Below are 25,191 nucleotides of genomic sequence, written 5' to 3' on the forward strand. Positions count from 1 at the left end.
ATCTGCGGCTTTCATAGAATGTATTGGTAGGTGAGGCCTCGTACTGTTACGCAATTGACGTATTTTAGTAATATTTAGAAAGTTTACTTTTTCTGCAAATATACACTTTTAACTGGTACAAAGCCTGTTTACATTAAAAAAGTAAATGTAGTTTAAATGGGAATGTCAGTGATTTTTGTTACAGCAGTCTAGTGTGAGTCGTTTACGAGATGTCGTATTGTGCCATTAAGTCTGCCTAGTTGTTAGGTACGATTCTGTTATGTTTCCTTACAGTGTGCTTGTGTGTTACTTTAGTGCATTGCCACTTGGCAGAAAAATTCGACATGCTCATGGTCTATGGAGCGTGTAGGAAATGCAGTTCGTTCTTGTACGGTGTAAGTGGCAAATATGCGATTATACGTCAACTATCTCCTCAATTATTTACCAACTTCTTCGATCAGTTACGTGAAGGTGGTAGTGTAACACCTAGACAACGTAACAGAAGGACACAAATGACGATAGGAGAGGGGGAAATTAATGTTCTTGCTGCTTTCTCAGTTGATCCACTCGCGCAATCGCACGAGGAAGTAACATGAGTCAGGCAAGTGTCCTTCTCAATCTTCATCGGCATAGGTTCCATTCCTGTCACATCTCTCTCCATCAGGAGCTTCATGGAAACGATTGTGAGAACCGTGTTAACTTCTGCATATGGGCATTAAGACAGGATACTCCAGGTGTATCATATACAGTATTTTGTTTCGTGATGAAGCTGAAGTCATGGCCAGGCGCCGAAACACGCACTGTTGGTCTGTGGACAATCCCTGCTGGCTTCGTCAAGTGGCACATAGCGCCCTTGGAGCGTAAACGTGTTATGTGGGATAGTGAACCATCAGCTCATAGGCCCCTGTTTTATTGACGGAACACTGAAGTATCGCAGCCTCCTAACAGACCGTCTTTCACTGATGCTAGAAGACGTTCCTATGCAAAATGGATTTTCAGCCTCCTTCTATGATATCTCAGTCGCTTCGATTGTTTTCTCTTACAGTTTATCGACAGGTAGTGATTCGTGCACTCCGAACGAACATCCACAGAAACTTCTTCCTCATACATACGCCTTTGTTTCATGTCAGCAGACTATTTTTGGTGACGAAAGTCCTCTTTACCTGTGCAGTTCTACTTCTCATATCCTCCTTTTTCGTTCGTCGTACGTAATTGTGCATCCTAGATTGCACAATTCCTTCGTCTGTTTCGTGTCCTCTAAAATGCTTGGTTTATCGCTAATCTCATTTTTGCTGCTCAGTATTCCCTTTTTCTTTAGTTTAATCAGAGGCCATATTCTGTTTTTGTTAGTCTGTTCATTCTGTTGGACAGCCCCTGTAATTTTTCCACACCTTCGTTGAGGATGAAAATGACATCAGAGAATCTTTACAGTGATATCTTTTCACCATGAATTTCAGTCCCACTCCTTAACCTATTACTTCTGTCATTGCTTCTTCGATGTACAGGTGAAAGACTTGCGCTTGTGTCGCACTCCTTTCATAACTTATTTAATTTTTTAATATTTCGATTGCATAATCTTGTTTCTCTTAATTTGCTTCATCAAAATGACACTGATATTTGAAGGAGGATGGAAACAGTAGCCTCTCTCATGAAGTAAAATTAATTTCCATTTCCCGCCTTGACAGTTTAGTTTGAAAGCCAAAGAAGTTCCATTACTTATTCTTTCAAGTTGCAGTAACAATCTTTAGAATTTTGTTTTTGATGTCTTTTTGGTGTCGTATAGCGGTTTTCTTGAACTATAGGTCTTTCCTCCTAGTCGTCTGCTGAAACAGCAAATAGTTCTAATGTCTTTTCTGCCCAGCGGAGGGCACCACGTCCGTCTCCTAAACATATTCGGCTTCCGCTCTGATGAAAGGTCGGAGGTTGTCTTTATGTCGAGGAGTCGTTTTCCAGCCATTGGTCGGTAACCATGTGTGTTCCTAGTGGACACTAAATTACAATAAGAGTTAGGAAATCAATAAACTTGAAAGCATCAGGGTTTTGTTGTTCCCCTGTAAACTATTTTCGTATTTTTCTACTTATTGTGTGTGAGATTCACTTACATATCAGCTACTTGAACTTCGTGATCGTACTTTGTCCCTTATTCAGTTTTCATAAATATGGACCCACTTGGTGCCCAAGCTAAAGTAACATGTCTTGCGCTTATTTCGAACAGTTTTGTCTCTAGTGATTTTCCCCCTGTTCCCTAATTCGTGTGTTAAATGAATATTTCCGAGTAAGCAATTTTTTCTGGAAGATAGAATTTTGTTACTCTGTGCGTGATCTTGACCGCGTGGCGAGTGGATAATTTGTTCGTATAGTGTAATTAACTGTTAAATATCTGTGTTCGCAATATAGAAATAATTTTGCTCGCCAGTGACCCGAGAATCGTGCGAAGAATTTTCTCTAAGGTTACGTAAAATTGTGGACTGGAATGTCACTGTGTTCTTTTAACCATCTTGTAGCAAGTTCCCCTATCGATGTAGTCTGCATGCTTATTATTCCGTGTTCCCAGTAAGCAATGTCGTAATTTTCTTTTCACAACGGTCAAGTTCCCGTCCATACTCTCCTTTTCCTCTCTGATAGTTTTACCTTATTCTGTATCGAGAGAGACGCCACTGCTGAGGTGATATCCATGCAGAACGGAAGAGACTTATATCCTCTCCAGACCGGTTGCTGCAGGTTGGGACAGACAGGTAAACGCGACATGGGGGCTGTGTAACTGTTCCCAAGAGTCAACGAGTTGAAGACCGGTGACCAGAGTTTCCAGTCCGTGACGCTTACTGAAGATGGGCGATGAGCGACGGATCCTTAGCATGGAGGATGCAGTTGTAGCCTCCAGCGATGTGTAACGGACCACAGTTGGTGCCGATAAGACTTATTTTATAAACAGGAAACGCTCGTGTCGTTGGGCTGAGCTTGGCGGAGCACAGAGTTTATTACCTGTGTTCAGTTGGCAGTATATGAGAAGCCCCGACTATTAAACAGACGATGGCCGTAGGCGAAGAAATGCCGTCATGTATCAGGATTGCTTCACTACTTACATTAAAAATGGCAGTATAACTTGCAACAGCAATAGCGGTAGCGGTAACTTCCTGAAGAAGAGCAATATCGACCGCAGTGTCGTACAGAAAGACTGCAAGAACATGGATTTTATGGTCACACGTAATCCGGTTAATATTGAGAGCAGTGATACATAACTCTGCCGCAGCACCGGGAGGTAGTGGCTGCACTGAGGCATGGTGTGGCGTCCCAGTCCCGACTTCCTCACACCAGAGCGATGTTTCGGACGTTGCGGGTGGGCCTTTATAGCTGTAGCGCCAGCAGTGACACAAGGTGTAGATTCCGAAGCGGTTGCAGCACCCTTAATGACCGCGACTGTTTTCAATAGAGAAGGCTTTAGCTGCTCATCTTTCTCCTGCGCCCCGGAATGCGCGAAGCGATTTTTTTCTTTTTGGCTGACAGCTGTAAGGTGTCTTCCTTTCATCTGTCATTCGTGCCCCTGTTACGTGGCTGTTTGGGTTGCATTTCGTCGTCGGAACACTGAGTGGAGCCTGTGGAGGTACGTACGGCACCGTCATTTCTTCAAACCTGAATTATACTCTTTGTTTCGGCGGGAATATCGACGCCTGAACCGTTTCGGCATCGAGGTTGCCTGCTATAGGGCATGATGTGTCAACCTCGTGTGACGGCGCCTCCTCCACCACCATACTCTCTCCGATTCACGAGTGTGATCCTCGGAAGGTGTAAATGCGCCTGCCTGCTCATGCTGATGAATGACAGCAGTGGACTTCCCGTCAACGGCAGCGCTTGCCGTACCACCCAAAACATTGCGCAGCTGTTTGTCTGCTGGGGCAGAGGCAGTCTCGCTGCGTGGGGATGTTGTGCCGGCCTGCGTTTACTACAGCTTTCCCGCAAATGCTTAGTCGATCCGCAAAAAAAGCTGTTATGATATGAATATCCGCATGCCACCAAGGGACAGATACGAAGGTGTATGCTTCTTCAAGTCAATCGATCATTCCTAACACCGCTGTCCACTTGGCAGATATAAGTAGACGACCACTTTTCATTAGTAATGCTAAGGGCGATCCCATATTGTCACACGAAAATTCGAACGGCAGATTGAATATGAATACATTACGGATCCCACAGCCAGCATGTAAAATTTCTTCGTCACTAATTTTCGATTGTCACCAGTGGAAGTAACAATACTTCCAGTCTTACGAAGGGAGAGCTCAAAACGAAATCGAACTGAAAGTCCATAAAATCTTCATGAGCGATCTTAAATTCCTCACGAACCCATTTGTGAATGTCTACAGCAGCAGGAGTGGAGAGTTCCGATCGAAGATGCACTGGATACAATCTGTTCTATTTAACTTACACATGTTACTTACAGAATATTTTTATGGCACACACGAAATCACGTACCTCTCGCGAGATGTAAACACGCAGCGGTCGCGGCGGTGGATGAGGGACCCCTGCCACAGTCCGCTCGCTGATTAGCAATGTGGGGCTGGGCGTTATCGGACAGCAGGATGATTCCGCCCGACAGAATTCCTTGACGTGTTGACTTCATGGTGTGTCGCAGTGTCCTGAAAACCCTGCGCATTGATTGTGGTTCCACCCTCGAGGAACTCAGCGAAAAGAAGCATCCTATTGGGCCATAACGACTGCCCCCAACACTACTAATCGGATGAAGGCTACGTTTCAACAATTTGGTTCGGAAACGCTGCAACGTCCTCATCTTTCACCATGTGATTTTCACATTTTTAGAGATCTAAAGAAGGACATGCGGATGTCGGATTCAGCCGGACGAGTAATTCGAAGAGTGGTTGCGGTTGTAGATCCGCCAGCAGTTGACCGTGTTCTACGAAATAGGACTTGCTCATCTCGTCTCCCAGTGGGATAAATGTCGTAACACGTGTGCTGATTCCTTTTGAATGGAATCATTCCATAGTCCTGCCCCTTATAAATGATGAAACTCTTACCCCAGTTGGAACTGATGTCCACCATCCACATCAGTATGAAGCATGATCCACACAGACATAAATACGCTCTTCTATTCCTTGTCTCATGGAATCATACCAGCCTTAGAATGTCATGTGGAGGAATTTATCGCCATGTATGAAATACATAGCGTCTCATTTCATGTAAATCGCTGGGTACAAAGTGTGAAAGTACTCGAATATACCTTCCTACTGCATTTTCTGCATTTTACACAGGCTCCCTGGGGGACAACTCAAGGTACTGGGCAGGCCACGTGACGATCTATACATTTATAAGGGCTTTATTGTGTGAACTACAGTTTGGGATATTGCATTACCCTGCTGGAAAATGCCATTTGGTACACAGGTCATAAACAATATGACAACAAGGTTCATCATTCTTGGTAAACTGTGATGAATATTCACCGTCTGTTAAGCAATTACCAAATTGATGAGTCCCTTCACCTTGATTACAGGAGAAGAGAAGGTGATGCGTAGAGTCGTTTTCTACGACCGGGTTGTTTACGGACGTGGTCGTGTCGATATGACTGCCACAAACAGAAACGACACTATCGTTGAACACCACAGAATGCCACTCAACGTCCGAGTTGATCCTGGCTCCTCCTCACGTAATTCTTTGTTACCTGTGCCATGATACCAGTTGTAATCGACGCATGGAAACTCGAGACCTTAACTCAGCTTTTGGTAATCTGTTCCCAACGGTTGGTGGTGAATTCTTTTTTTAGTCATCGGTCTTACTGTATTCATCTTAGAGTAGCACTTGCAACCTACGTCATCAATTATATGCTGGGTGTATTCCAATCTCTGTCTTCCTCTACATTTTTTGCCTTCTACAGCTCACTCTAGTACCGTGGAAGTCATTCCCTGATGTCTTAACATATGTCCTATCATGTTATCCCTTCTTCTTATCAGTGTTTTCCACATCTTACTTTCCTCTCCGATTCTGCGCAGAACCTCCTTATTCCTTTCCCTACCAGTCCTACTAATTTTCGACATTCGTCTGTAGCACTACGTCTCAAATGATTCGATTCTCTTCTGTTCCGGTTTTCCCACAGTCCAAGTTTAACTACAACACAATGTACGTACGTACTTATATCTCGCGAAGAGACCATGAGGATAAAATCAGAGAGATTAGAGCCCACACAGAAGCATACCGACAATCCTTCTTTCCACGAACAATACGAGACTGGAATAGAAGGGAGAACCGATAGAGGTACTCAAGGTACCCTCCGCCACACACCGTCAGGTGGCTTGCGGAGTATGGATGTAGATGTAGAATGCTGTGCTCAGACGTAAATTGTCAGAAATTTCTTTCTCAAATTGAGGCCGATATTTGGTATTAGTAGACTTCTCTTAGCCAGGCTTTTCGCTTTTTGCCATAGCTAGTCTGCTTTTGATATCTTCCTTGCTCCGTCCGTCATTGGTTATTATACTGCATAGGTAAAAGAATTCCTTACCTTCGTCTACTTCTTGACCATCAATCTTGATGTTAAGTTTCTCGCTGTCCTCATTTCTACTACTTCTCATTACTTTCGTTTTTGTTTGATTTACTCTCAGTCCACATTCTGTATTTATTACACCGTGCATTCCATTTAGCAGCTCATGTAATTCTTCTTCACTTTCACTGAGAATAGCAATGTCATCAGCGAATCGTATCACTGATATCCTTTCACTTTGATTTGTAATTCCACTCATGAACCTCTCTTTTATTTCCATCATTGATTCTTCGATGTACAGATTGAACAGTAGGGGCGAAAGACTAAATCCCTGTTTTACACCCTTTTTAATCCGAGCTTTGGCTCTTGTACATATTGTGTGTTATCCGTCTCTCCCTATAGCTTACTCCCAATTTCGAACATCTTGCACCATTTCACATTGTTGAACGCTTTCCTATGAACGTGTCTTGATTTTTCTTCAGTCTTGCTTCCATTATCAACCGCAACGTCAGAATTCAGAATTGTCCTCTAGTACCTTTACCTTTCTTAAAGCCAAAATGATCGTCATCTAATACATCCTCAATTTTATTATCCATTCTTCTGTATATTATTCTCGTAAGCAACTTGGATGCACGAGCTATTAAGCTGATGGTGCTATAATTTTCGCACTTTTCATCTCTTGCAGTCTTCGGAATTGTATGGATGTTATTTTTCCGAAAGTCAGATGGTATGTAGCCAGGCTCATACAGTCTACACGTCAACGTGAATAGTCGTTTGGTTTCCACTTTCCCCAATGATTTAAGAAATTCTGATGAAATTTTATTTACCTCTTCTGCCTTATTTGCTCTTAAGTCCTCCAAAGCTCTCTTAAACTCTGATTCAATTACCGGTTCCTCTACCTCTTCTAAATCGACTCCTATTTCCTCTTCTGTCACATCAGACAAGTCTTCCTCCTAATAGAGTCCTTCAATGTACTCTTTCCACCAATCCGCTCTGTCCTCTGCATTTAATTCCCGTTGCACTCTTACTTTACCACCGTCGCTTTTATTGTCATCGAAGGTTGTTTTGACTTTCCTGTATGCTGAGTCCGTCGTTCCGGCAGTCGTTTATTATTTGATTTCTTCGCATTTTTCATCTAGCCATTTTGGATTGGCTTCTATGCACTTCCTATTTATTTCACTCCTCTGCGACTTGTATTTCTGTATTCCTGAATTTCCCTGAGCATTTTTGTACTTGCTTCCTTCATCGATCAAATGAAGTATTTCTTCTATTAGCCATGGTTTCTTTGCAGCTACCTTCTTTGTACCTATGTTTTTCTCTGAAACTTCTGTAATTGCCCTTATTTAGAGATGTTCATTCGTTTTCAACTGTACTGCCTACTGAACTGTTCCGAATTGCTGTATCTATAGGCTTAGAGAACTTCAAGCGTGTCTCATCATTTCTTAGTACTTCCGTGTCCCATTTCTTTTTGTATTGGTTCATCCTCTAATCTTCTGAGTTTCACCCTGTCCTTCATCCCTGCTGTATTGTGATATGGGTCTATATCAGCTCCTGGGTACACCGTACAATCCAGTATCTGATTTCGGAATCTCCGTCTGACAATGATGTAATCTAACTGAAATCTTTCTGTATCACCCGGTCTTTTCCTCCTTTTGTGATTCTTGAACATTCGCTATTACTAACTGAAATTTATTACAAAACTCAATTAGCCTTTCTTCTCTCTCTCATTCCTTGTCCTAAGCCCATATTATCCTTTAAACTTTTCCTCTACTCCTTTCACTACATCTGCATTCTAGTCCTCCACGGCTATAGATTTTCATCTCCATTTAGGTAGTGTATTACTTTTCAACATCCTCACATACTTTCTCTACCTCTTCATCTTCAGTCGGAACGTATAGCTGAACTATCGTTGTCGGTGTTGGTTTGCTGTCGATTCTGATAAGAACAACCCTATTACTAAACTGTTCATCGTAATACGCTCTTTGGCTTGCCTCCCTAGTCATAACGAATCCTACTCCCGTTATACCATAATCCGCCGCTGTTGATATTACCCTATACTCATCTGACCAGAAGATCTTGTCTTCTTTCCATTTCAAAACACTGACCCCTACTATATCTAGATTGAGCCTTTGAATTTCCCTTTTCAGATTTTGTAGCTTCCCTACCACGGTCGAGCTGCTGACATTCCACGCCCCGACTCATAGAACGTTATCCCCTCGTTGATTATTCAATCTTTTTTCTATGCTCATCTCCCCTTGGGCAGCCCCCTCCCGGAAATCCGAATCGGGGACTATTCGGGAATCTTTTGCCAATAGAGGTATCATCATGAGGCTTCTTCAATTAAAGGCCACATGTCCTATGGATACATGTTATGTGTCTTTAATACAGTGGTTTCCATTGTTTTCTGCATTCTCATGTCGCTGATAATTGCTCATTCTTTTGCCTTTAGGGGCAGTTTACTACCACAAGGACAAGAACCTCCATCCGCTCCTCTGCCCTCTTTGGCAAGGACTTTGGCACAGTGAGGGCGTCTTCTTAACCGGAAGCCTTCGGACAACAATGATGATTATTAACCAAAATTTAAGTGGTGGCAGGTTTCGAAACCTGGAATGAGGACGTTTTGTTTACTAATCACTCATTTTTTATCCCATTTTGTTAGTTTCCGTTCGTTGCATTTGTTTGGGGCGGTACATTAACTCATATTTGGTCCATAGTTTTTTTTTTTAATTACAGAGGGCAGCTAACCCTCTGACCGAACATGCTGAGCTACCATGCCGGCTACCTATAGCGCACGCGTGCCCCGTGGTGGTAGATACCTTAGGGGTAGATGCCTTAGAGGTTGAAAAGCAACTAAAATCGCTTGATACTGGCAAGTCTCAGGGCCAGCTTGTATACTGATTAGGTTCCTTTCAGATTACGCTGATACAATAGCTCCATAATCAGCAATCATATACAACCGCTCGCTCACCGACAGATCTGTACCTACAGATTGGAAAATTGCGCAGGTCGCACCAGTGCTTAAGAAGGGTAGTAGGAGTAATCCATCGAACTACAGACCTATATCATTGACGTCGGTTTGCAGTATGGTTTTGGAGCATATACTGTATTCAAACATTATGAATCACCTCGAAGGGAACGATCTATTGATACGTAATCAGCATGGTTTCCGAAAACATCGTTCTTGTGCACGAAGTAATGGTCGCTATCGACAGGGGATCAGGGGATTTCTAGATTTCCGGAAAGCCTTTGTCACCGTTCCTCACAAGCGACTTCTAATCAAGCTGCGGGCCTATGGGGTATCGTCTCAGTTGTGCGACTGGATTCGTGATTTCCTGTGAGGAAGGTCGCAGTTCGTAGCAATAGACGGCAAATCATCGAGCAAAACTGAAGTGATATCAGGTGTTCGCCAGGGAATCGTCCTGGGACCTCTGCTGTTCCTGATCTATATTTAATGACCTGGGTGACAATCTGAGCAGTTCTCTTAGGTTGTTCGCAGATGACCGTCTAGTAAGGTCATCTGAAGACCAGTATCAGTTGCAAAGCGGTTTAGAAAAGATTGCTGTATGGTGTAGCAGGTGGCAGCTGACGCTAAATAACAAAAAGTGTGAGATGATCCACATGAGTTCCAAAAGAAATCCGCTGGAATTCGATTACTCGATAAATAGTACAATTCTCAAGGCTGTCAATTCAACTAAGTACCTGGGTGTAAAAATTACGAACAACTTCAGTTGGAAAGACCACATAGATAATATTTTGGGGAAGGTGTGCCAAAGGTTGCGTTTCATTGGCAGGACACTTAGAAGATGCAACAAGTCCACTAAAGAGACAACTTACACTACACTCGTTCGTCCTATGTTAGAATACTGCTACGCGGTGTGGGATCCTTACCAGGTGGGATTGACCGAGGACATCGAAAGGGTGCAAAAAAGGGCAGCTCGTTTGGTATTATCACGTTATAGGGGAGAGAGTGTGGCAGATACAAGAGTTGGGATGGGAGTCATTAAAGCAAAGACGTTTTTCGTCGCGGCGAGATCTATTTCCGAAATTTCAGTCACCAACTTTCTCTTCCGAATGCGAAAATATTTTGTTGAGCCCAACCTACATAGGTAGGAATGATCATCAAAATAAAATAAGAAAAATCGGAGCTCGAACAGAAGGGTTTAGGAATTCGTTTTTCCCGCGCGCTGTTCGGGAGTGGAATGGTAGAGAGATAGTATGATTTTGGTTCGATGAACCCTATGCCAAGCACTTAAATGTGAATTGCACAGTAATCATGTAGATGTGGTGTTAATAACCTACCTTTAACCTCCGCCTGATTATTAGCTCTTGTAAACATTATATTCATCAAAATCAGTAGAATAATCCTAGGATATTCTCGTGGTGCAGTCCTCCTGGAGGGACCTGCTCTTCTTGCCACAGTTTTCTAAGCACATCCCATCGCCACTTCTCGTGCAGTCAGTACGCTATAGCCATCTGTTTCTGTAATCTGTCAGTATAATGCTCCATGGCTATGATTCTACCTTTCTCAATGTCTGAAAGATAGCATAAGCCCCGTGTGCCCATCCTGAGGTTTGAAAATTTGTAAAATGGCCAGTATTCGAAGCCAGATCTCCGACTAACTAGGCAGACGCGCTAACCACTACGCCACCCTGGCATAGTGGCTCTGCGCAGGCTACCCTAGCACGCCTCCCTCCTCGATCGAATTTCCCATTCGCGCTTCAGCCCCCCTGGCGCTCCCCTTAAACTTTACCAGCATTGCAGAGGCTTTCCGGTTTGAAAAGGTCGCTGGAACCACATAGTTGCATTTGAAGTTCCAACAGTGTTAGGCAAACCAGTAGCCATAATATACTCACATCATTTTTCAACCACAGGACTCTCATTTTTCTACACTCGAAATAAACTCGTATAAAGACGAAATTTTAATCAAAAGTCCCACAGGCGTGAAAGTACTCGAGTGTTAGCTTTGTAGCGTTCGTTCACTGTGTTCATGGTATAGTGCTTTTCAGTAACATCATTGTACTCATAATGTAAATATTGAAGGCTAATCATCTTCATTTAAACTTCAATTGAATGCCCAATAGGAATTTTGAAATAAATTTGAATTGAACCATTGCCAAACTCCTCCAAGACAAAGACGCCTTGCTTTCATCTGTGTAACACAGCGGTGAATAGACAGATACAAGTCTTTTTTGGTGACTACTATTTCACCACAATCAGCACTCAAAATGTCTTCGGGCTGCATCGGTGTGGACACTGCCCCAAGCAGCATCTGGAGAGCACCACTGCAAATATACGAACTAGGAAGTGTCGCACCTGGGGCTTTGCTACTGAAACTCTGCATACTTAAGCACATGGGCTAGTCTACTCTGCTGCGGTATGCCATGCTCTTGTATGGCTCAATAGTTCACGCACAGGAAATTTCGATGCACAGCTGAATAACGCTATGAGAACTATCAGTGATACACTAAGATCAACTAGATCTGAGCAACATCCCGGCCCCTGGACTTCGACGAAAAACCGCTCTACTTCGTGAGTTAAAACGTATGCAAGGCAACCCGCAACCCCATAGTCATCTAGAAGCGGTTAGATTATCTTATAAAGAAACCGGCTACGATCGACAAAACCCATGAAAGCAGTGACGGAACTGCCCACGTCACGGTTCAACTTAACCGGCTCGTGGGAACGATACTGGACAAGGGAGTGCCCTCCACATTGCCAGAAATGCCTCTGCATAAGAAGGAAACCGCCTGCCTTTGACCAGTCATGCAGAACATGGACAATGTTTAACGAAATATGCACCAATCATGGCAGAAGCATGAACTCTCTTTATAAATGGAGTAAGGCTTCATATCCAAATTGCGACTGTGGAGCAGCCAGGCAAACCGTTCTTCATATATTTACAGAACGTCCCAACAGGAGCCGGCCGTGGTGGCCGAGCGGTTCTAGACGCTACAGTCTGAAACCACGCGACCGCTACGGTCGTAAGTTCGAATCCTGCCTCGGGCATGGATGTGTGTGCTGTCCTTAGGTTAAGTTAGGTTTAAGTAGTTCTAAGTTCTACGGGACTGATGGCCTCAGAAGTTAAGTCCTATAGTGCTCAGAGCCATTTTCGTTCCAACAGGGCCTATCGTGCCACTTTAGAAGATTTCCTGTTTGCGACAAGCGTCGCAGATGATTATATTAAAATTGTACATGTCTCTTTGCAAATTACACGATAAATAAAAGTTCGTGGCTAATGCATTGCTCGTATAAAGGGCCTCGTCTTATAAACGAAGAGTCATGCAAGTGTCTTTGCAAGTTCTGAGTAAGTATATGGGAAAATGGGCTTTCAGGCCCTCACGAAGAAGGCAGTGCTAGCGGAAGATGCGCTCAGTGACAAACTGCAGAAATATTACTTACAGTGAGGCTGAAAATATCACGGAAGGTAAAGCGTAGCTCGTGGCGGTGCAAAGCGTATCCATTACCTGAAGCAAAGGAGCCGTTAAATGAGACACAAAGAACCATGTGAAGACCACCGCTGGTCATGAATAAGCAACCCCACGTGGTTGCACGAATATACAAAGGGAAATTTTAATACAGTGGAAAGGCACATGCTAATGCATTCTATAAAGGTGATCTAACATTCAAGTACTTTGACTACGTGATAGTTAGTCATAAATATGTAAGTGAAAACCGTTTTAAATTTTCACAAAACCAACCCATTCCTAAATTTAGTATGTAAACATAGAAATAATTTGCTCATTAATAGTTGAGTGAGTGAGTGAGTGAGTGAGTGAGTGAGAGAGAGAGAGAGAGAGAGAGAGAGAGAGAGAGAGAGAGAGGGATTGATCTGTACGAGGGCTTGCGGACGTGAAAATAATGGAATACTTTGTTCCATTAAAATTTAAATAAACAGACGACGCGAGAAATTATAGTGGGAGAAACGTGATTCAAAAATAATGCAGTGTGTTTCGAAAGGAAGAAACTACGAGTTAGGTTTCTGCGCGTATGTTCGTAGCGTTTTTGTTTTGCAGTTGGTATTCCGGGTGCTATGAGTTTGTTTATCGATTGTCATTTTTGACTTGTAGTTAACTGATGCTATCTGAGTTTAAATATAGTCATTTTGTCATTTGGGGACAGAAAAAGGAGTGCCAAGTGGAGAAATCGTAACATTACCGCCGTGTTCTTCTGTTTGAGTTCAGTAGAGGGGTGACAGCAGTTTTGCAACGTGTTTGAGGATAATGCCATTGGTCAGAGCACGCCAAGAAAATGATTTTCTCGTTTTAAGGAGAATCGTTTTGCCTTCAGTGACTATCTATGTTCAGGAAGACCTTCGGGCTTTGATAAAGATTTTTTAAAAACATTGAACCACAGTGATCCATTGCCCTGTACTCGAGAACTGGTAGGAGTGATGAATTGTGATCGTTCCACCGTCATGAGAATTTCTGTGCAACGGAGTTGACGGTAAATTGAGTTCACGGTTCAGAGTAGTTTCAGGGGTAAGACAAGGCTGCAACCTGTCTCCACTGTTGTTCATATTATTTATGGATCACAAGTTGAAAACAATTGACTGGCTGGGTGAGATTAAGATATGTGAACACAAAATAAGCGGTCTCGCATATGCGGATGACTTAGTTGTGATGGCAGATTCGATTGAAAGTTTGCAAAGTAATATTTCAGAGCTAGATCAGAAATGTAAGGACTATGGTATGAAGATTAGCATCTCCAAAACGAAAGTAATGTCACTGGGAAAGAAATATAAACGGATTGAGTGCCAAATAGGAGGAACAAAGTTAGAATAGGTGGACGGTTTCAAGTACTTAGGATGCATATTCTCACAGGATGGCAACATAGTGAAAGAACTGGAAGCGAGATGTAGCAAAGCTAATGCAGTGAGCACTCAGCTACGATCTACTCTCTTCTGCATGAAGGAAGTCAGTACCAAGACTAAGTTATCTGTGCACCGTTCAATTTTTCGACCAACTTTGTTGTATGGGAGCGAAAGCTGTGTGGATTCAGGTTACCTTATCAATAACGTTGAGGTTACGGATATGAAAGTAGCTAGGATGATTGCAGGTACTAGTAGATGGGGACAATGGCAGGAGGGTGTCCACAATGAGAAAATCACAGAAAAACTGGGAATGAACTCTATAGATGTAGCAGTCAGGGCGAACAGGGTTAGATGGTGGGGTCATGTTACACGCATGGGAGAAGCAAGGTTACCCAAGAGACTCATGGGTTCAGCAGTAGAGGGTAGGAGGAGTCGGGGTAGACCAAGGAGAAGGTACCTGGATTCGGTTAAGAATGATTTTGAAGTAATAGGCACCAAAGTTACCACTGAATAGGGGATCGTGGAGGAATTTTATAAGGAGGACTATTCTCCAGACTGAACGCTCAAAGGCATAATCAGTATTAAATGATGATGATGATGATGATGGAGAAGGTTCAAAAATTGGGTGTATGGGTATCGCATGCGCTAAGTCGAAATCACAGAAATCAGCGTCACTGCCTGCTGGTTAGCATTTGACCCGTGAACAGCACCGATCATTCTTGTCCTGTATTGCTGCTGGTGACGATAAATGCTCCTACTAGGAAAAGAAAGTAACGGTTGTGCCCAAACGAAGCAGCAACTCACCGTGAGAAGGCCTGTGCGCATCCACAAAAGGAAATGTTTTGCACCTGATGGAACAGCGACGGTGTGGTGTACTACGAATTGCTTGCCGAGGTGTAGACATCACTGCTGATATTTATTCTCAGCAACTGAGACGTCTTGCACATGCAATCCAAGAACAACTGCAAGGAAGACCTCTTGTTGTGACCATACTCCGGGGTAACTTCCGCCGCATACTGCTAGAGGCCAGTGGTTCGCAACCTTTCTTAGACCATTACCCCTAAGAACAATTAGATATTAGCTAATAGCCCTCCCACAGCCTGCACATATCACCAAGTATAGATCCCAACTACATTGTAGAATTAAAGACTATGCTTGGAAAACTTTTTTTTCAATTATGGAAGATGTGAAAGATGAATGACATTTACTGTGTGCATCGGGAGTGTTACCCATTACTCCTTGTCAGGTAACTACACAGTGTTGGTAGACTGTTGTTACAAAACATACTTCCCCTGCATTACTCCTCTCCATTGTGACACTTGCTTGACTTGCACACTGCAACCCCATTTAAGATCAATTAAGTTCAGATGTGTGCACTGTACTTATTGTTTGTGAAACTCTTGATTGCTGGACTCCTTACTTCTGAACTGACACAAGTTGGACGGCTTCAGGCTATTAACGCTTTGTGTCTAACCAATCCGACAGTAATAATAACAATAATAATACTGTTTACAGCCTCATGTAGTTCTGCTGTGTCGTGCTATCAATTAATTCATTTATCTGTTTCGTAGCAAGTAATGAAGTAATTTCTGGATGACTGCAAGTACTATCTTCAACTTGGAGAAGACATTTCCTTTAGATATTTAGCAATTGTTACGTATATGTCTCACTTTTATCATCAGCAGTGTACGCGACAAAGCACAACATATACGTGTAGTGGGTGGACTATGTGAGGAACCTGTAGCCTCCGCCGAATTAATGCTACTAATTAAGAAAAACTAGCCGGCCGGTGTCGCCGAGCGGTTCTGGGCGCTTTAGACTGGAACCGTGCGACCGCTACGGTCACAGGTTCGAATCCTGCCTCGATTATGGATGTGTGGGATGTCCTTAGGTTAGTTAAGTTTGAGTAGTTCTTAGTTCTAGGGTACTGATAATCTCAGATGTTAAGTCCCATAGTCCTCAGAGCCATTTGAACCATTTTTGAGAAAAAATAATTATTGGTAACTTATATAAACTATACTATAGTCTTGCAAAATTATGATAATACTAATGATTATTTGAAACTAATTTACTTTCGTGAGTGAAACCGAATCGAATCGTTCAGGTTTTACCCCTCAGAAAATTTCATTTTACCCCCAGGCCGGGAACCAATGTGCTAGATTGACGAGAGACACTACACACAAGTTAGGTTAGGGAGACATTTCGCACCCTCCTCATTCATATGATTTTGTGTCCTCAGATTTTTACCTTTTCCACTCTCTATCTAACAACCTTCAAAGAACTGCCTTCGTGGATGAAAATGCGCTTCGGACATGACTCGATGAGTTCTTGGCCTCAAAACCACGTAATTTCCACAGTCGCGGTATCGATAAGTTACCCTAGCGTTGGAAAACTGTTAAACAGTGAAGGAGAATATATTATTGATGACTACAGTCCTTGTTATCCATTTTGTGCAAATTGCATGTGTTTATTAAACTTATGGACGAACGCTACGAACTTAATGCACGAACCTAGAACCAAAAAGTATTAAGTTGTGAAAACTATCGATCTGCGTCAGGCTCTGTTATTGGAGGAACGAATACATTGTCTAGTTTACACAGGATGGTGCGCGGTAAATGGCTTTTTTAGAATTCACGTTGTGGAGGCACTGTTGGTCGAATAGAGAGAAGAGTGGACGTGGTTTATAGTGACGACGGGAGGTTTGTATTCAATCGTTGTTCTGTTGCGATAATGCAGTGGAAACGTGAGGAGTGCTCATTTTGTGTTCAAGTCTATTTCTCGAATTCCCACTGGATCATTGCAGTGTAGCGTGCTTTTCGTTTGCGATTTGCTGTACCCCCATGCGGACGTGTTCCTAGACAGCAATCAATTTTATATTGAGTAAATGGATTCAGAACAAAAGGGGATGTGTCATCTGTACGAAGAGGACCTGAGAGAAGCGTTACAACACCACAAAATGTCGAACGAGTTACAGCAGCAGTAATGCAATCTCCGAAACGCGCAGCTCGGAAACGCGCACTTGACTTGACATTTCAAGACGTTCTCGCCACCGGATTCTTCATACTGAACTGAGTTTTCAGCCGTATAGAATGTCCATGGGTCAGAAATTGTCAGTACGGGATTATGTAACACGAGGAACATCTTGTGAAGCTATGCTTGCAACCTTACCCCGCGACGCAAATATGTTCTTTTCTGACGAGGCACATTTTCACCTCAGTGGGTGTGTAAATAAACAGAATATGCGCTACTGGAGCGGCACGCACCGCAAGCAAATTCGCCAGAGATCCCTGCACTCAGACTGCGTCACTGTGTGATGCTCCACATCACGAGTAGGCATCATTGGCCTGACTTTTTCCAGGAAAATCGTCGTGCTGTAACTGTGAATTCGTCTCGTTGCTTAACTATGCTGCAAGAGTATTTCTAGCCGGCTTTCGAGAGAATGTAATTACAGGACACCTGGCTTCAACAAGATGGTCACTGCTCACACATCGGGCATTACCACGAATTTTTCGAGGCAAACGTTCTCTGGAAGGCTTATCTCTCGGATGAGGGATCTCAACTGGCCCGCACGGTCACCGCGGTTAAGCCCATGCGACTTTTTCGTTGGGGTTACCTGAAGTCAAAGGTGTATTGCAACCGTCCTAACACCCTGGAAGGCCTACAGAACAATATTGAGGCTGAAATTGCAAGAACACCAGAAGACATTTTTTAAAGAGTGGATGAGAATTTCCAAAAACGACTGCGGCAGTGCATGGATTGTGAAGCTAGACAGTTGCCAGATATACTGTTTAAACCATGTAATTAGAAACTTACAATATTGTCCAATATGACGAAAAAATAAGTTTTGAAGTGTTTATTATTTTTTTAATTTTATTCCCAGATCAGCAATTTACTGCGCTCCATCTTGTATTTATTGCCCCTAGAAAAGGGTTGTCTTATGTTTGCTTGGTTGCCGTCACATGATGCCAAATGTCTACTCGGCAACAGAAATCGTTTTGTGTTCTCGAGTTTGCCAAGTGCACTTCCGTGATTGTAGTACGAAGTCGTTTCAGGGTGAGTTTCAAATGGCTCTGACCACTATGGGACTTAGCATCTGAGGTCACAGTCCCCTAGAACTTAGAACTACTTAAACCTCACTAACCTAAGGACATCACACACTTCCATTCCCGATGCAGGATTCGAACCTTCGACCGTAGCGGTCGCGCGTTTCCAGACTGAAGCGCGTAGAACCGCTCGGCCACAACGGCCGCCTCAGGGTGGGGTACCAGACTGATTATGAATGGATGGAACATTCACAGATGGTTTGGACAATTTGTGGGCAAATGGTTTTGTATGTGAAGGAAAGAGTCTTGACGACCGTCGTGGTACCGACGAAAATGTCGTACAAATTCAAACAGCTTAGTTCTACAAAATCAACTCGTCCTGCCAGTCGAGAGTTACTACTGTTACAACAGCCATTTGGAGTTTCATTTGGATTTTCTGAGACGTCGTTTGGTTATGATGTAGTAAATGCTACGACTGATGTAACTCTTCAGGCTTTCCCGGCGATCTAATGACATCTGCCGGATATCAGCGTCGTACTTGCACGATATTTCGGTCACGTAGCTCGTAACCTTCATCAGGTGCGACCTGAGACTGCTCCTCGAGTGGACCAGGTCCCAGAAGTCGGACTGGTGGGCGCGGACCGCAGAGGGAACATCCAGAGCCGCAGCGGACGAAAAACGGAGCGATAACGCTCCAACAGGTCGTGGTGAGCGGGCGCGGACTGCAGGCGGAACGCTTGGTACCCCAGACCGTAGATGAAACCCCCAGGAGCGGGTTTGGTGGGCTCGGACCGCAGAGGGAACACCTAGAACCGCAGCGGACGGAAAACGGAGCAGCAACGCTCCAGCAGGTCGTAGGGAATGGGCGCGGACCACAGAGCAAGCGCCTCCAGCCGTTGATGGAGGGGGAAGGCCATAGGCATAAATACTGGACCAGGTCCACTCGAGGAGCAAGGAAGAAGACAAAAGTCGCTGAGATGTGCAGCCGCGAGAAGAACGTACCTGCGCTTGCTAGCGACGCGAAGGGTGTGGCAGATCGCCGTCCGGCCGCGCTTGCGCCGTTGGCGGCCCCATCTGGCCCCACACTTATGACGACCAGTGCTATGGCTATGGATTTGATGGACACAGCTCCGGAAACTTTGAAGACAGCGCTGTCTGCACCGCTCCCCGATTCTGAAGATGAGAGCTCCACCGCCCCTCAGCCACGCGGACGAAGTGGGAAACAGAAGAGGAGGGCAACAGCCGCGACGTCCGCTGTTCGCAGCTCGCCGATCGAGAAGAGGGCCCTGACGCTGATGGTTTTGTCCCGGCTCGGCGCACTGCAAGACGCATGCAGTCATCGAGGACGCTTCCAACTGCCGTCGCCAGCTCATTCGACGCGCTCGCTGAGGCGCCGGACCAGCTGCCGCGCGATCCTGCGCCGAAGAAAGACTCCCATCTTCCGCCGGTGGTCCTCCAGTTTCGGCCGCCCTACGGGGAACTGCAGAAGTTGTTGCGCAGCTGGACAACGGCCGTATATACTGTGAAGCCTGCCGGACGAGACCTGTACAGGGTCACACTCCGCACTGCTGACGACTATCGCCGGGTCAGTCAGGAGGCGTCTGAGCGTGGTATCCCGTTCTATACCCACGCTTCCGCACCTGACAAAGTCTTGAAGATTGTCATCCGGGACCTCCCATTCAACATGGAAGCCGATCACCTGCATCGCGAACTCGCTGACCTGGGCTTCTACATACGGGCAGTCGTGAAGATGAAGTCGCCTAAATCGCGCGATGATATGCCGCTCTTCCTGGTTGTCTGCTCCGACACCGTGGAGAACCGCAAACTATACCAATTGACGCGGGTCGCCGACGTTCCGGTTCAGACCGAAGATCTTCGCTCCAGGAGAGGCCCTGTGCAGTGCTTTCGCTGCCAGGGGATCAATCACGTTGCGCGCCACTGCTCTATGCCGGACAGATGTGTTAAATGCGCCGGCGCCCACGCAGGAAGTGCGTGCCCCCGTCCGCCCACTGAGAAGCCGACTTGTGCACTCTGTGGCGGTGCTCACGTGGCCAGCTATCGTGGGTGTGAGGTGTGGAAGCGTGCCATCGCTCGCCAACGTGGCCAAACACCAGCGCCACATCCGAAGAAGCCAGCAACGAGACGGCCCGGCGTCTCTTTCGCGGCGGCAACGTCAGGGGCACCCTCCGCCGTCCCGGCTGCGTCGGCTGCTCCTGCTCCTGCCGCGTCCGATGCCGTGCCGATACCTGAGGCTCCTGCGCCTCCACAGCTGCTAGTGGCGGACCCGGGTACTGCCTCTCCCGGGCCGTCGGCCAGACCGCGCCCCGCCAATCGCCTGCGCGGGGGTCAGCGCCCCGTGGGTACCCAGAGCTCAGCACCGTCAGTCGACCGGCCCCAGGTGGACTCTCCAAGCGAGTCAGCCACGCCTCCCCCTTCCAGCGACGGGGCCGCGCCGGCTGCCTCCACCGCTGACCTGGCCAACCTCGTCGCGCAGCTCACTGCCTTGGTGACCAGTGCTACGAAATTGATTGAAGTCCTGTCGCAGCAACTCACCGCTGCAGTGCCGCTGGCCTCTCCGGCCCCGACCGCTGTCAACACTCACCAGCTGCACCATGGGCAGCGTTAGAGGGCTCACGGTCGTCGCGTGGAATGCCAACGGCGTCCGCACTCAAGCTGGTGAACTTCGCCAATTTCTTCGAGATGAAGCCGTCGACGTCTGCCTTATCAACGAAACCCACCTGAAGCCTGGGGTCGACGTCAGGGCGGCCAACTACTCCAGCTATCGCACCGATCGACTGACGGCGGGTGGTGGGACAGCCGTTTACGTCCGCAATGGCATTCGTCATCACGTGATACAAATTCCACCACTGGCAACCCTGGAGGTCACTGGTGTCGTCGTTCACACCTCGGCGGGCGCCATCACGTTCGTCGCTGCCTATCGGCCGCCGTCTCGTCCACTGGACCCTGCTGACATCGATGCTCTGCTCTCCTTGAGGGGGCAGGTAATCGTCGCCGGGGCCTTCAATAGTAAACATGTCTCCTGGAACTCCAGGATCACCAATGCCGCTGGCCGCTGCCTGCTTCGGGTAGCAGAACGACACAATGCGCTTGTGGTGGGGCCGTACGATCCGACAATCTTCCCTGCCCGTGGCCTCCCGGATATCATCGACATCGCGGTCGTCAAGGGCATCCCTCATCAGATCACCGCCACGACGAGGACGGCTCTATCTTCTGATCATGTCCCGGTGGTTTTCGATATCGACTTAGACGCCCTGCAACAGCCCAGGTGAGGCATCTCACTTGCTGGCATCGACTGGGGCATGTTTCAAGCAGCCGTGACGGACTCACTCGCCGCCGCGCCGCCCCCTGCAGAAGCTGGAGCGGACGCAGCACTTCTGCACTTTGCGGCAACCACGATCGACGCTGCCAACATAGCAACGCCGCCCCGACCTCGAACTCCGCCTGACTACTCCCGCCAGCTGCCGCCGGACATCCTTGCGGCCATCACAGAAGAACCGGGTCTACCGGGAGTGGCAGCGGACAAGAAATGCCGACATCAAGCGCCTCCTCAACAGGATGCGGCGGGATATCCGGATCGCCATTGACAACCATCGCAATCGCCACCCTCTGTCTTGACGACGGCACGGCCTGGCAGACGACGAAGCGTTTCCTACGCCGCACGCAACGTATCCCTCCACTGCTGGTCAATGGTCAGGCTGTCTGCGAACCAGCTGCAAAGGCTGATGCCCTCGCAGACGTCTTTGAGGCTGCGTTTACGCCGATCGAAGACCCGACCGACGCTGTCCACGACGACCTGCTTGCTGACCGGCTCCCACGCTACTTGGAGGCACGCAACGACGATGACGTCATTGAAGAGACGTCAGCTGAGGAGGTGTCGTCCATCCTGCGTGCCCTGAATCCCAGGAAAGCTGCGGGCCCAGACGAGGTTTCCAACGCCCTACTTCAGAAGTTGCCGCCGGTGGCTGTCACTCATCTCGCCGCCGTCTTTAATGTAATCCTCCGGTCCTGCAGTTTTCCTCAGTCCTGGAAGCATGGAGAGATCGTGGCGATTCCGAAGATGGGGGAGGATCTGCGTCAGCCCGCGAACTACAGACCTATTAGTTTACTGCTGGCCGTCTCCAAGGTCTTTGAAAGGGTGTACATCAGGCGGCTGCAGCACCACGTTGACGAGGAAGGCCTCCTGCCCGAAGAGCAGTTCGGCTTTCGCAGGGGCCACTCGGCAGTTCACCAACTCCTACGGCTAGTGGAAGATGCGTTCGTCGCCCTCGAGCAGCGCGAGTTCTTCGGCGCGGTGTTCCTGGACGTGTCGCATGCTTTCGACAGTGTGTGGCACCGCGGCCTCTTGTTCAAACTTTTTGAACTTGGGGTCCCGACGTCGCACGTCCGTCTCATCCATTCCTATCTTGCCGATAGGACCTTCCATGTGCGGGCCGCGCATGGCTTGTCCTCCGTCCGCCGCATCAACGCCGGTGTGCCACAGGGCTCGGTCTTGGGACCACTCCTGTATTCGCTGTACACTTCTGATGCGCCGAAGATCGACCGTGTGCGGCTCGCCCAGTACACGGATGACACGGCTCTATATACGAGGAGCCTCAATGCCGCCGTCATGCGCCGCCGTCTGCAGCTCGCCGTTGACACCCTGGCAGCCTGGGCCGTCAAGTGGCGTCTACAATTCAATGGGGCCAAGACGCAGTTCCTGATCGTCACCAGGCGACGTGTTCCTGCGGGTCTGCAACCGCTCACCGTCGGTGGCAGCCCTGTCCCGTGGCATCCCATGGCGCATTACCTCGGCGTCACCATCGACCGCCGGCTCACATGGGTTCCGCACATCCGCGAAGTGAAGGCCAAAGTGCGGAACCGGCTTCGCGTCCTGTACCCGGTGCTGAACCCCGGCTCCCGACTACCACCTCGTCTGGGCATCACTCTCTACAAGGCGCTGCTCCGCCCTGTAATCCAATACGCCGCCGTCGTCTGGGGGAAGGCCGCCGACACGAACCTGAAGAAACTGGAGACACTGCAGAATCGCATCCTTCGGCTGGCCTTGCATCTGCCTTACGATTTCCCCACAGCTCCTCTTCACGACATCGCGGAAGTACCTCTGCTCCATGACCTCTTCCAGGCGGCCGCCCGCACCTTTTATGAACGTGCTGGCCGGTCACACAACACCCAAATCCGGACACTGGGCCGCAAACTGCCGCGAAGCGTCAACACCCGCTGGCCACACCTGCTCGCTGCATAGCTAGCACTGCAGAACTGTGCTGAGGAGACACCCAAGAAGACATTCTGCATGTGACGACGCATTACATCGGCATGCATGGGAGGCAAAGCACTAACTGCTGCGAACTCCATCACACATCGGAGGAAAAGTTATCTCCGTGCAGATCCACGCGACTCGAGGAGCAGTCTCAGGTCGCACCTGATGAAGGTTACGAGCTACGTGACCGAAATATCGTGCAATCGTGCAAGTACGACGCTGATATCCGGAAGAACACCCGACAACCCAAGATGTCAAATGCTACGACTATTAACAGCCTCTAAATGCAAACGTTTCGGATTTTCTGACGAGTTTCAGAATGATATTGACAATGACAACGCATCGTATTCAATGATGAAGCGACTTTTCACGTCAGTGAGAAAGTAAGAAAATACAGAGTTCGAATTTGAGGCCTATAGAATGTACGTGGCCCTGTGTACGAGATACGCCCAAAGTAAGTGGCTTTTGTGCTATATCCTACTCATCTGTTTACATCCCATACATATGGTTAACGATCAGCAGTACCTCGCTATGATACAAAACTGGTTGTTTCCGAGCCTGAACGAGGACAATTTCATTTTTCAACAAGACAGGGGACCCACTCACAGCTGTCCCCAAATGTGTGAATATTTGAATGAAACTCTATCGAACCGAGGGTTGGTCATCAAATAGCTGACAACTTAGCAGTTTCTAGCTGGTCACCAGATATGACACCCTGCAACTTCTTCCTGTACGGTTTCATTAAGGACAACGTTTCTATACCAACACTACCACAGAACCTAGGAGAGCTGAAGAACCAGATCCATACTGCCATAACTTCAGTGACGATAGATAGGCTTAGCTGACTATGGGAGGAATTCTAGTAACGATGTGATATTGGTCGTTTCGCTTGTGGAGACCATATTGAACATGTAATTTAAACTTCAAATATTCGTGAATATATGCAACAAGTTTCGTAGTTACATGTCTTACAGTTTAATAAATAAGTGCATTCGATATACATATATCCTTTTCAAACACCGTGTGCATCCTGCAAAGAACGTAAGCGAAATATGTACGGAAAATTCGTTTAACCCAAGAGCATGTAACGATACCTATCACATAAGTGAAGCATCATGAAGAAACGGCATACCATCGTCTTTACAACACGCCCTTCTGGGCGTCCGTGCAGTCGCTACCTAAAATTCGCGCTAAGCCTTCCGACTGGCTCTCACAAGACAAAGTCCTTGAGTTGCGCGAGACTCATTTTGCGCGACTAGACAGAGAGACTGCTGCATGCGGCCGTGCAGTGGTGGAGATGTAGTAAGGGGAGGTAAGACAGTGCCAGGAAGTCATTTTCCGACGTTTTTCTCCTCCTAAATGCTTATTTGATCCACAATTTGGCCTTGTTAGTTTAACTTTCTTTTTGGTAGGTATATGTTTCAAACGAGAAGGAAGAGAAGTTGGCCTATGCGGTGTGAAGGGACTGCTTTCGTAAGCCAGAATTTTCCTCAATAAGAGCTAACGAAACCGATGTACGGTCTATGTCCTTTTACGGAAAACGCTGAGAACATACATTACTGGCCATTAAAATTGCTACACCAAGAATAAATGCAGATCGTAA

At 46.7% G+C, this 25,191-nt stretch overlaps 1 protein-coding gene across 1 annotated transcript; it reads left to right on the top strand.

Annotated features, from left to right (window-relative positions):
- Positions 1-3,688: 3,688 nt before the first annotated feature.
- LOC126267810 (nischarin-like) lies at positions 3,689-20,939 on the top strand. Its single transcript, XM_049973115.1, has 3 exons — positions 3,689-3,833; positions 19,516-19,923; positions 20,299-20,939. Exons 1-3 carry the CDS (start codon positions 3,689-3,691, stop codon positions 20,937-20,939), a joined length of 1,194 nt encoding a protein of 397 aa, XP_049829072.1.
- Positions 20,940-25,191: the final 4,252 nt, after the last annotated feature.

The sequence above is a fragment of the Schistocerca gregaria genome, chromosome 4 (assembly GCF_023897955.1).
Source record: "Schistocerca gregaria isolate iqSchGreg1 chromosome 4, iqSchGreg1.2, whole genome shotgun sequence".
Taxonomy (NCBI): domain Eukaryota; kingdom Metazoa; phylum Arthropoda; class Insecta; order Orthoptera; family Acrididae; genus Schistocerca; species Schistocerca gregaria.